Source organism: Somniosus microcephalus, chromosome 26, assembly GCF_052327205.1.
Source record: "Somniosus microcephalus isolate GS21.2 chromosome 26, FLI_Smic_1.0, whole genome shotgun sequence".
Lineage (NCBI taxonomy): Eukaryota > Metazoa > Chordata > Chondrichthyes > Squaliformes > Somniosidae > Somniosus > Somniosus microcephalus.
In genome coordinates this window covers 54793999-54806285 of record NC_141012.1, presented here as the reverse complement: position 1 = coordinate 54806285, position 12287 = coordinate 54793999, and the positions used below count along the sequence as shown (strand labels likewise).

The 12287-nt window shown below is 45.7% G+C and overlaps 1 protein-coding gene across 3 annotated transcripts in view; it reads right to left on the bottom strand.

Annotated features, from left to right (window-relative positions):
- The window catches only part of LOC147100465 (adhesion G protein-coupled receptor E3-like), a 115528-nt gene that overhangs the window by 24052 nt on the left and 79189 nt on the right, over nucleotides 1-12287 (bottom strand). For all 3 annotated transcript variants that reach the window (XM_085968209.1, XM_085968210.1, XM_085968211.1), the window contains 3 exons: nucleotides 6639-6845; nucleotides 4816-5048; nucleotides 4227-4293 (listed from right to left, as the gene is read on the bottom strand). In XM_085968209.1, coding sequence (XP_085824335.1) covers nucleotides 4227-4293; nucleotides 4816-5048; nucleotides 6639-6845 — 507 coding nt within the window. The remainder of the gene's footprint in view (nucleotides 1-4226; nucleotides 4294-4815; nucleotides 5049-6638; nucleotides 6846-12287) is intronic.

Genomic DNA, 12287 nt, shown 5'->3' with positions numbered 1-12287 from the left:
AGAGATCAGTCCATCTTAGACTGGGTATTATGTAATGAGAAAGGAATAATTAGCAATCTTGTTGTGCGAGGCCCCTTGGGGTGGAGCGATCATAATATGACAGAATTCTTCATTAAGATAGAGAGTGAAGTATTTGACTCAGAGACTAGGGTCCTGAATTTAAATAAAGGAAACTGCGATGGTATGAGGCGCGAGTTGGGTAGGGTTGATTGGGGAATGTTACTCAAAGGGTTGACGGTGGATAGGCAATGGCAAACATTTAAAGATTGCATGGATGAACTACAGAATTTGTTCATCCCTGTTTGGCATAAAAATAAAACAAAAAAGGTGAATCAACCGTGGTTAACAAGGGAAATTAGGGATTGCATAAGATCCAAGGAGAGGACATATAAATTGGCCAGAAAAAGCAGTAAACCTGAGGATTGGGAGCAGTTTAGAATTCAGCAAAGGAGGACAAAGGCTTTAATTAAGAGGGGGAAAATAGAGTATGAGAGTAAGCTTGCAAGGAACATAAAAATGACTGTAAAAGCTTCTATAGATATGTGAAGAGAAAAAGATTGGTGAAGTCAAGCATAGGTCCCTTGCAGTCAGAATCAGGGGAATTTATAATGGGGAACAAAGAAATGGCAGACCAATTTAATACATACTTTGGTTCTGTCTTCACAAAGGAGGACACAAATAACCTCCCAGAGATGTCGGGGAACATAGGGTCTAATGAGAGGGAGGAACTGAAAGAAATCAGTATTTGTAGGGAAATGGTGTTAGGGAAATTGACGGGATTGAAGGCCGATAAATCCCCAGGGCCTGATAATCTACATCCTAGGGTACTTAAGGAAGTGGCCGTAGAAATAGTAGATGCATTGCTGGTCATCTTCCAAAATTCTATAGACTCTGGAACAGTTCCCATGGATTGGAGGGTAGCTAATGTTACCCCACTATTCAAAAAAGGTGGTAGAGAGAAAACGGGGAATTATAGACCGGTAAGCCTGACATCGGTAGTGGGGAAAATGCTAGAGTCCATTATAAAAGATGTAATAGCAGCGCACTTGGAAAACAGTGACAGGATCAGACAAAGTCAACATGGATTTACAAAAGGTAAATCGTGCTTGACTAATCTACTGGAATTTTTTGAGGATGTAACTGGTAAAATAGATAAGGGAGAACCAGTGGATGGGGTGAATTTGGACTTTCAGAAGGCTTTCGATAAGGTCCCGCATAAGATATTAGTGTGTAAAGTTAAGGCACATTGGATTGGGGGCAAGGTACTGACTTGGATAGAGAACTGGTTGGCAGACAGGAAGCAAAGAGTTGGAATATGGTGGCATAGTGGTTAGCACTGTTGCCTCACAGCGCCAGAGACCCGGGTTCGAATCCAGCCTCGGGCGACTGTCTGTGTGGAGTTTGCACATTCTCCCCGTGTTTGCGTGGGTTTTCTCCGGGTGCTCCGGTTTCCTCCCACAGTCCAAAGATGTGCGCGGTTAGGTTGATTGGCTATGATAAATTGACCCTTAGTGTTAGGGGGATTAAATACGTGGGGTTACAGGGATAGGGTGGGATATGTGTTGGTGTAGGGGTTACAGGGATTGGGTGGGATATGTGTCGGTGCAGGCTCGATGGGCCGAAATGGCCTCTATCTGCACTGTGGGGTTTCTGTGATTCTGTGATTCTGTGAAACGTGTCTTTTTCCGAGTAACTAGTGGGGTACCGCAGGGATCGGTCCTGGGACCCCAGCTATTCACAATATATATTAGGGATCTAGATGTAATATCTCCAAGTTTGCAGACGACACAAAGTTGGGTGGGCGCGTGTGCTGTGAGGATGATGTCGAGAAACTGCAGGATGATTTGGACAGGTTGGGCAATTGGGCAGATGCATGGCAGATGCAGTATAATGTGGATAAATGTGAGGTTATCCACTTTGGTGGCAAAAACAGGAAGGCAGATTATTATCTGAACGGCAATAGATTGGGAGAAGGGGAAGTGCAACGAGACCTGGGTGTCCTTGTGCACCAGTCACTGAAGGTAAGCATGCAGGTGCAGCAGGCGGTTAAGAAGGCAAATGGTATGTTGGCCTTCGTAGCAAGAGGGTTCGAGTACAGGAACAAGGATGTCTTGCTGCAGTTGTACAGGGCTTTGGTGAGACCACATCTTGAGTATTGTGTGCAGTTTTGGTCGCCTTATCTGAGGAAGGATGTTCTTGCCATGGAGGGAGTGCAGCGAAGATTCATCAGACTGATACCTGGGATGGCAGGAATGACGTATGAGGAGAGTTTGGGTCGATTGGGCTTATACTCACTGGAGTTTAGAAGAATGAGAGGGGATCTCATTGAAACTTATAAAATTCTAACAGGACTAGACAGACTAGATGTAGGAAGGATGCTCCCAATGGCCGGGGAGTCCAGAAACAGGGGTCACAGTCTAAGGATAAGGGGTAAGCCATTTAGGACAGAGATGAGGAGGAATTTCTTCACCCAGAGAGTGGTGAACCTGTGGAATTCTCTACAACAGAAGGCAGTTGAGGCCAATTCATTAAATATATTCAAGAAGGAGTTAGATATATTCCTTAGGGCTAAAGGGATCAAGGGATATGGGGAGAAGGCAGGGACAGGGTACTGAACTTGGATAATCAGCCATGATCTCATTGAATGGCGGAGCAGGCTCGAGGGGCCGAATGGCCTACTCCTGCTCCTATCTTCTATGTTTCTATGTTTCTATCTCGGAGTACAAATACACAAATCACTAAAAGTTGCGACACAGCTTAGCAAGGCCATAAAAAAAGCAAACCAAGCACTAGGGTTTATTTCTAGAGGGATAGAATTGAAAAGTAGGGAAGTTATGCTAAACCTGTATCGAACCTTGGTTAGACCACACTTGGAGTACTGCGCACAGTTCTGGTCGCCATATTATAAAAAGGATATAGAGGCACTGGAGAGGGTGCAGAGAAGATTTACAAGGATGATACCAGAATTGCGAGGTTATATATATCAGGAAAGGATGAACAGGCTGGGTCTCTTTTCTCTTGAAAAAAGACTGAGGGGTGACCTCATAGAGGTCTATAAAATTATGAAAGATTTTGATAGAGTGGATACAGAGAGAATGTTTCCACTTGTGGGGAAGAGCATAACTAGAGGCCATCAATATAAGATAGTCACCAAGAAATCCAATAGGGAATTCAGAAGAAACTTCTTTACTCAAAGAGTGGTGAGAATGTGGAACTCGCTACCACAGGGAGTGGTTGAAGCGAATAGTATGGATGCATTTTAGGGGAGGCTGGACAAGCATATGAGGGAAAATGGAATAGAGGGTTCTGCTGATAGATTTAGATGAGGAAAGACGGGAGGAGGCTCGAGTTGAGCATAAACACCGGCATGTGGGGGATGTGGGTGGAGAGCGATACGAGGAAGTGGTCAGAGATGGCCTTATCTGCGATTGACACGTTGGGATCAGCGGGGCCATGAGAGATGGCAAGGTCGAGGGGTGGCTGTGAATATGGGTTGGGGGGTTTACATGGAGGGAGGGATTAAGGGAGGATAGGACGCTCGTGAACTCAGAGGAGAGAGAGCATGATGATTTGAGATGGAGATTGAAATCACCGAGGATGAGAAGTTGTTCGGTGCAGAGGCTGAGGGGGGAAAGCAGTGAAGATATCTCAGTGATAATATTTTGTGGTACTTCGGTGGGTGGTAGAGAACAAGAATTTTAAATGAGAGGTGAGGGGGTGGAATAAGTTGAGATGCTCAAAGGAGGAGAGAGTGCCGGAGGAGTAAGGCGACAGACCAAGGGGTGATTTGGTGATGAGAGCCACACTGCCACCATGGTGGTCTGAGCGGGGCAAGTGGTGGAAGGTATAGCCAGGCAGGGAGGCTTCATTTAAGGGTAAGGTGTCATCACCCCTCAACCAAGTTTCCGTCAGGGCCATGATGTCGATGCAATCATCCACGATAAGCTCATGGATGGCAAGGGCCTTGTTCGCAAGTGAACGGACATTCTGGAGGGAGATGCGGAGAGGGTCGATGATGGCTGCCCCACTGCCAGCGTCCACAGGGTCAGCACTGGGAGGGGCAAGTTGGATGAGAGGAGACTGGCAAGATTAGTTCCCAACAGGTGCGCTGAGTGGGAAGCTCGGCGAGAGATTAGGATGAGACAGTTGGTGTTGCTGCTCGTGAGGAGGCAGCGACGAGTGTCACACAGCATAGATCCGAATAATTATATTTTAAAAATAATTACCAAAATGATCAAATAGACTGGGCCCAAGAAGCTCCACACAAACCCATTCTCTATCTGTAGCCAGCAGCTGGAATTCAAAGAGAAACATGTTGAGAAAAATTGGTTAGAATTCAAAGATTAATATTAATTAAAAACTGTGAGCATGAGGGGACTGGGTGGTGCTATGGGTCAGACACTGACCTTTCACCTCTAGGGCCTGGGTTCCAATTCAGCCCAGACCATAGGCGTGGAAGTCTCCTGAGTCTGCCGGCTGGGAAGGTCCTATGTGAGGCACCTGGGGCAGTCTCAATCCACTGCCTCGTGGGCATGGGTTCACACTTCAACACTGCCCCCCACTTTGCCATTTGGCAGAGTTAGGATGGCTTGACGGGGAAATGGAAATCATCAAGTGGTGCTTTCCCTTCTAAAGTTGGGGTTGATGCACTCGTTTCCTTGCTCAACCATTTGAGTGAGGCAATGGAGACCTGCTCAGCTACTGTGGGGCCTTTAGGAGAGATGGGGAGAATGCTGAAGGAAAGCAATTATCAAAGCTAAAAATAATTGGCTGAATTATCACAGCAGATTCGGGGTAAAACAATAAACGATTTACTTTCTCTGTGATCCGTATCCATTGGGGTATACTGCTGCCGAAACTGCCACGATCAGTGCGGGGGACCCATACCCCAGTGGGTAGATATACTTCCCAATGTTACTTGAACGGGACACCCTCATCTTCTTCAGGTTCCTGACCATCAGGTAAAGCTGTGTTGACTCCAAACTCATCCAAGCGAATGCCGTCAGAAACAAGTAATGTAAACATCCCGCTACGATTCCACACATCGTCTGGAAACAAAAATAATGTGTGAGACTCCTAGACAGGAATATAGGAGCAGGAGGAGGCCATTGAGCCCCTCGGGCCTGCACTGCCAATCAATAACATCGTGGCCGATCTGCACCTCAACTCCACCTAACAGAAATCTATTGGTCTGAGCCTTGAAAACTCCAATTGACCCCCAGCGTCCACAGCCTTTTGGAGGGGGAGAGTTCCAGATTTCCACCCCCGTGTGGGAGAAAGCACTTCCTAAGTTCCGTCCTGAATAGCCCAGCTTTAATCTTAAGATTATGTCCCCTTGATTCCACATCAGAGGAAATAGTTTCTCTCTATCTAACCCATCGAAACCTTTTAACATTTTAAACACCTCGATCAAATCACCCCTCAATCATCTACACTCAACGAATACAAGCCGAGTCTATTCAACCTGGCCTCATAATTTAACCCTTTCAGCTGCTCCTTCTCTAAGATGAAATTCTAGGAACTCATTGTGAAAATCATTGACCAATAGTTTTCTTAAATTGGGATTACTTGTTCCACACCTCAGACCATCTTATTTCTTTTTGTTGGTCAGCCCTTGCCTTTGCTCCCCATCTCTTCTGAAGGTGTCGACTCTGGGCAAGGTTCCATGGGTGCTGATCACACTCCTGTGCCTCGCTCCAAGTGGACATTCTTCATGGGTCTGCTTCGACAGTGTGTGCGCATGTCGGCCAGTTGTTTGGTGATGGAGGACATCACAGCTGAACTTCATCCTGACCTCAGACAGTATCCATCGTCGCGACCTTCCCAGCTGGGGTCACAGGAGTGCGAGCAGCAATGGGAATCCTGGTTGACATTCGCAGTCCTTAATCCAGGATGTTGAGGGCAACTGTGCCTCCACAGGTGGGACGATCTAACTCAGTACAAACTCGGTATAGATCCTGGGACATTCTGGTCTGTATGGGCAACGGTGCCTCCACAGGTGGGACTTTCTAACTCAGTGCAAACTCATTATAGATCCCGGGACATTCTGGTCTGTATGGGCAACGGTGCAACACGGGTGGGACTATCTAACTCAGTACAAACTCGGTATAGATCCCGGGACATTCTGGTCTGTATGGGCAACGGTGCAACACGGGTGATATCGAATTGGCCGCCCGTTATATGCCCGCCCGAATTTCCCTTACATTGAAGTCAACGAAGGGATAAATTAGACGTGTCCCTGTGCCACACTGGAGGGCGGGGGAGGGGATGTATACTGCCCCGCTGAGTCATCGGGGAAACTTTTATTGATTATTAATAATAAACCCAATTACTCCTATTGATTACTCCATATAATTCACTCTGGAATTCCCTCCCTAAAACTCTCCGCCTCTCTCTCCCCTCCTTTAAGACACTCCTTAAAACCTCCCTCTTTGACCAAGGTTTTGGTCACCTGTCCTAATATCTCCTTACGTGGCTCAGTGTCAAGTCTTATTTGATAATCGCTCCAGTGAAGCGCCTTGGGACGTTTTACTAGGTGAAAGGCGCTGTTGTTGGTGGATACTCTCTGACCTGCAGTGATACTATCCCAGGTTGAACTGCCTCGTGCATTGCTGGCCGTGGGGGGGGGGGTCGCTTACCCGGTTTCCAGTTCTGTCGATCCCGACAATGAAGAGCAGCTCCGCCAGGAAGAGACTCATGCACAGCTGCGTGTGGGTGGCTGTTATGGCATTCCTAGCCTGCGGGCAGAAGACGAATGTGCTGACAGCAACCACGAGACACGCCAGAGATATCGGAATCCCAATGAACGTAATTACAGAAAGGGTGTCATGCGAATAATCCTGCAACTGAACGGATAAGGAACAACCTATTAGATTTAAAGAAATTGCCAACAAAATGTCACAACGGCTTAGTGGGTAGATGCACTGCCTGGTGCGGACTTGAATCAAAAGGCCAAGAGAAGATTCCCAGGCCTGTCAACACCCTCCCCATCCACATGCTCACTGCCCTTCCCAACCGCAATTAACGCAAAGTTTTGAGGTGAGGCTCAAAACAGACAAGAGGCGACATTTCTTCGCCAATCAATAAGGCCAATTAAGTAACCTTAAGGAGCGCGTAGTTACCCATGATACATGCTACATATCTAACAGACATACCCCCCCACCATGTCCTTCCCTCATGGGGGTCCTTGTCAAGATCAAGAGCTTTTGCCCTTCTGCTCCACGGGAGGTTTCTGTCCTCCCTGAGCTCACGTTAGGACACCTGCGTTACAGTGACAGGTATACCGCCCCAGTCAAACTCCCCACCTTCCACTGCCCCCAGAGTGGGTCACGCCCGGAATCAGCTCTTCTACAAATAATTTAGCACCAGGTTGCCCAAGAGCAGGCTATGCGTATGGAGAGAGGCACCGCCCATCCGTCCGCACTCCAGCCCCGAAACGAGCGGCACTACACCCCGACCGCAGTCGGCTATCCCAGGCCAACCTGTGATCTAGGGTATCGTTCCGTTTAGAGGGGATTCTGACTTAGAGGCGTTCAGTCATATCCCACAGGTGGTAGCTTCGCACCATTGGCTCCTCAGCCAAGCACATACACCAAATGTCTGAAGCTGCGGTTCCTCTCGTTCTGAGCAGGATTCCTGTTGCAACAACACATCATCAGTCGGGTAAAACTAACCTGATGGTCAGACCCCTCTTAAAGGACTGCAGCATATATGTAGTTACTGTATTGATTTGTATGTGGGTTCAATGACGACACATTCATGAAAGAGAATGTCTTTTAATCTAAAGTTTGTTCAACTCAGTTAACAGCATTACAGCAGACACCATCTTAGAGATCCATCTAAAACTGAAACTAAAACTAAACACTCTCTCTCACATGCCCTCTGCTGGTCAGGCATAAGTAATCAAACAGGCAAATATGCTGGTAAGGCATCATAATCAAACAGGCAAATACCATCACTATTTGCTGATATCATTACATCTCCCTTTCTTAAAACAAAAGTATTTTACTTTTATCTAACAACATGTTTTCTTTGTATTACTCTGCATTTCAACTGTAACACTTAATGAACTTACATTATCATTATCATTATCAAGGTTTTTTAACCTTGTTTTGTGTGTTCACGTGAAATATGAAAATACACTAGAACTTGAAGAGAGAATAAGATTACATTACTTCCTTCTATAACAAGAGTCCTTAAACTTGCTCAATGAGTCTCTCAGGAGGCTTCACGCATCTTGAGGATTTTCTGATTGATTGTCCTTGAATCTGAGTTGTTGCCTCAGATGATGATTTCACAGCTGTGTGATCAGGTTGTTCAACAGTATCAGTCTTTTGACCTGCTGTGGCTGGTCCCATGAGAAGATCCCGACGATTTCTTCTCAGAACAGCACCCTCATCTGTCTGAATGGTGTATGATCTTGGTTGAACTTCACTCAGGACAGTTCCCTTCTGAGTCCATATGTTTGTTTTGTCTTTGAACCTTACTTGGTCACCGGTGTGGAGTTCAGGTAGGTTTTGTGTTCCTCTGTCATAGTAGTACTTTTGCTTTTCTTTCTGTTGTTCTTTGAACTTCCTCACTTTCTCCCCCTCTTTTGTTTTCAGGAGGTTCTCCAGGATAGGTAGGTTTGACCTTAGCAGACGTCCCATAAGGAGTTGGGCTGGTGACATACCACACTCGAGCGGCGTTGTGCGGTATACAAGCATGCTCTGGTAGAAGTCAGTTCCACTGTCTTTTGCCTTGTACATCAGTCTTTTCACTGTCTGGACCGATTTTTCCACTAGTCCATTGGACTGTGGAAAGTGAGGACTTGACGTTGTGTGGACAAAGTCCCACTCTTTGGCAAAGTGTCGGAAACTTGCATTGTAAAACTGGGGTCCGTTGTCTGTGAAGACCTCGCTTGCCACGCCATGTCTGGAGAATATGGCTTTCATACATGTTATCACAGCATCTGCAGTGGTGGTGTACAGTCTACAAACCTCTGGATACAGGGAGTAATAGTCTGTGACTACAAGATAGTCCTTCTCTTGACATACGAATAGGTCAGCACCTACCTTCTGGTAAGGTCTGTCTGGCGCTGGGTGTGGCTTTAGTGGTTCTACCGGATTGCTTGCTCGATATTTCAGGCTGTGCAGTTTGACACCTCATTTGTCACATCTTGGTTGATTCGTGGCCAGTACATCACCTCTCGTGCTCTTTTCTTACACTTTTCGATTCCCAGATGTCCTCCATGGATCCTTTTTAGCATCTCTTTTCTCAGACTCTTTGGGATAACTATTTTACTTCCTTTGTAGATGATGTCTTCGACCACTGATAGTTCCGCTCTGCAGTTCCAGTACTCTGCCATGTCAGGTGAGCAGTCTTGCTTCATGTTGGGCCATCCATCCAAGATGCTTTTCCTCAGTCGTCTCATTGTTTCATCTTTGTTTGTCTCAGTCTTTATGAGCTCCATTTTTGCATCTGCTATGGGCAGTGCACTTGTGATCATGTCCACATAGGCGTTCACTTTTTCATCCATTTTGGTGTTTGCGGGCTCTCTTGGGTCAACAGCTCTGGACAACGTGTCTGCTGTATACATCAGCTTACCCGGTGTGTACGCAACATTCAGTGTATAGCGTTGCAGCCTGATCATCATTCTTTGTATTCTAAGCGGACAGCTATTTAGTGGCTTTTGGAACAATGCAATCAAGGGCTTATGGTCAGTCTCTACATTGATTGCTTGTCCTGACACAAACTGGTGAAATCTTTCACAGGCGTATGTGATGCTGAGCAGCTCCTTTTCTATTTGAGCATATCGCGTCTCCGCGTCTGTCACTGAGCGCGATGCATATGCAATAGGTTGCCAGTCGTCATATTTTTGCAGAAGAACGGCACCGAGCCCACTCTGTGATGCATCTGATGATATCTTGATGGGTCTCGCTGGGTCATAAAACCTCAGAACTGGTTCCTCTGTGAGCAGTTTCTTTAGATCGCTCCATGACTTCTCATGCTCATGATTCCATTCCCATTCTATGTTCTTTTCAGTTAGTCTTCTCAGTGGCGCCATCTTTTCTGAGAGGTTGGATATGAATTTACCCATGTAGTTGATCATTCCATTAAACCTCTGCACGTCCTTTTTGCATTGTGGCTTTGGCATATTCTCAATGGCGGACACCTTGCTGGGATCTGGTCTGATGCCCTCACTGCTAAGGATATCTCCCACGAATGTCAGTTCTGTCACCCCGAGCTGGTATTGCTCTCTATTCAGCTTCAGGTTTGTTTTCCTTGTTGCTTCCAGCACTTTTTTCAGTCTCTCGTCATGCTCAGTTCTCGTGGTTCCCCATACTATGATGTCATCCATCGATGTATCAACTCCCTCCAGGTGCTCATAGATCATATGGATAGTTTTGTGATACACTTCAGGAGCTGAGGCAATGCCAAATGGTAACCTTAGGAATCTGTATCTGCCAAATGGACTGTTGAACGTGCACAGTCTTGAACTTGCCTCGTCCAGTTTCATCTGCCAAAATCCTGATGATGCATCTAACTTGCTGAAATACTTTGCATTTGCAAACTGTGACATGATTTCCTCACGTGTAGGAAGCTTGAAGTGCTCTCTCTTTATTGCTCTGTTTAGATCTCTTGGATCCAGGCAAATTCTGAGCTTTCCATTCTTTTTGTCCACAACGACGAGGGAACTCACCCACTCAGTTGGCTCATCTATCTTCTGAATCACGTTCAGGCTTTCCATCCTGTCCAACTCTGCCTTCAGTTGCTTTTGAAGAGCAAACGGAACTTTTCTGCATGGATGTATGACCGTTGGCATACTTTTATCTACTCTGATCGTGTGTTCTCCTGGAAGGCAGCCTAGACCCTTAAATAGGTCGTTGTACTCTTTCATGAGTTCATCATAGACTGTCTCTCCTTCGCTTTCCACAACGAGGACTCTCTTTACCAGGTTCAGTCTCTCACAGGCTATTAAACCTAGTATGGCCTGCACATCCTTTGGCACCACGATTAATGCTAGCGTGTGCTCTCTGTCCTTGTGTGTCACTTTGATAATGCATCTTCCTTTCACTGGTATATCAGTACCTGAGTATCCTGTCACTTTCACTTTTATTCCATGTATCTTTGGTCTGGGTCTAATTTTCTTAAAATCAGTCTCTCATATCACATTAACTTGTGCTCCAGTATCCAATTTAAATGGAATGTGTATGTCATTCACTTTTAGTGTCAACATCCAGTCTCTTTTTTCTTCTTTTTTGTTTTCAGACACAACATCCACATTGAACTCCTCTATCTCGCTTTCATCTACTGCATGGACCTTGCTTTGTTGTGCTTGGTTCTTACAGCAACGGGCATAATGGTTGTTTTTGTTGCAACTATTGCATTTTTTACCATATGCTGGACACTTTTTTGGTGGATGCCGTGTACCACATCGACTACATGACTTTCGATTGCCCCTTTCATTTTTGTTCGCTGGCCACGCCTCTTTTTTCACATTGGCGCTCTTTTTGTTAACGGTTTGTGTCCGTTCTTACTCACTGCATCCACGTTGCAGCTACTGTCACTGAACAGCTCCTTTGCCTGCGACTTCACGGTTTCTGTAGCCCTACACAGTGCTATGGCTTTTCCCAGGTCTAGATTTTGCTCTCTTAGCAGTCTTTCCCTTAGACCATTATCTGGAATACCACACACCAGTCTGTCTTTTATCAGCGAGTCTGTCAGTCCCCCAAATTCACACGTTTTGCTTCTGTTTCTCAGTTCAGTCACATACTGATCAATAGTCTCTCCCGTTTTCTGTACACATGTGAAAAATCTGTGCCTCTCAAACATCACGTTACATTTAGGTATGCAGTAGGCCTCAAACTGTTCCATTATTTTATCCAGCTTCATTTTGTCTCCATCAGCAGTGAATGTGAAGTTATTATACACCTCCAGTGCTTCATCACCCACGACATGTAAGAACACTGACGCTTTCATTTTATCACTTTTCTCGTCAGCTCCGATTGCTGATAAATACAACTCCAAACGTTGTTTGAACCTCCTCCAATTTTCAGCCACATTACCTGTCAACTGAAGCTTCGCTGGTGGGTGTAAACCTTCCATTTTTCACTTTGTTAGCTATTCTCCAATGGTAAGTAACGATGTTCTCTTTTGGCTTGCTAATATGTGGAGAGCTGATTTAACTTCAGATTTTTCCTCTTCATCTCTTTCAATCACTTCTGACACCATGTATTGATTTGTATGTGGGTTCAATGACGACACATTCATGAAAGAGAATGTCTTTTATCCTAAAGTTTGTTCAA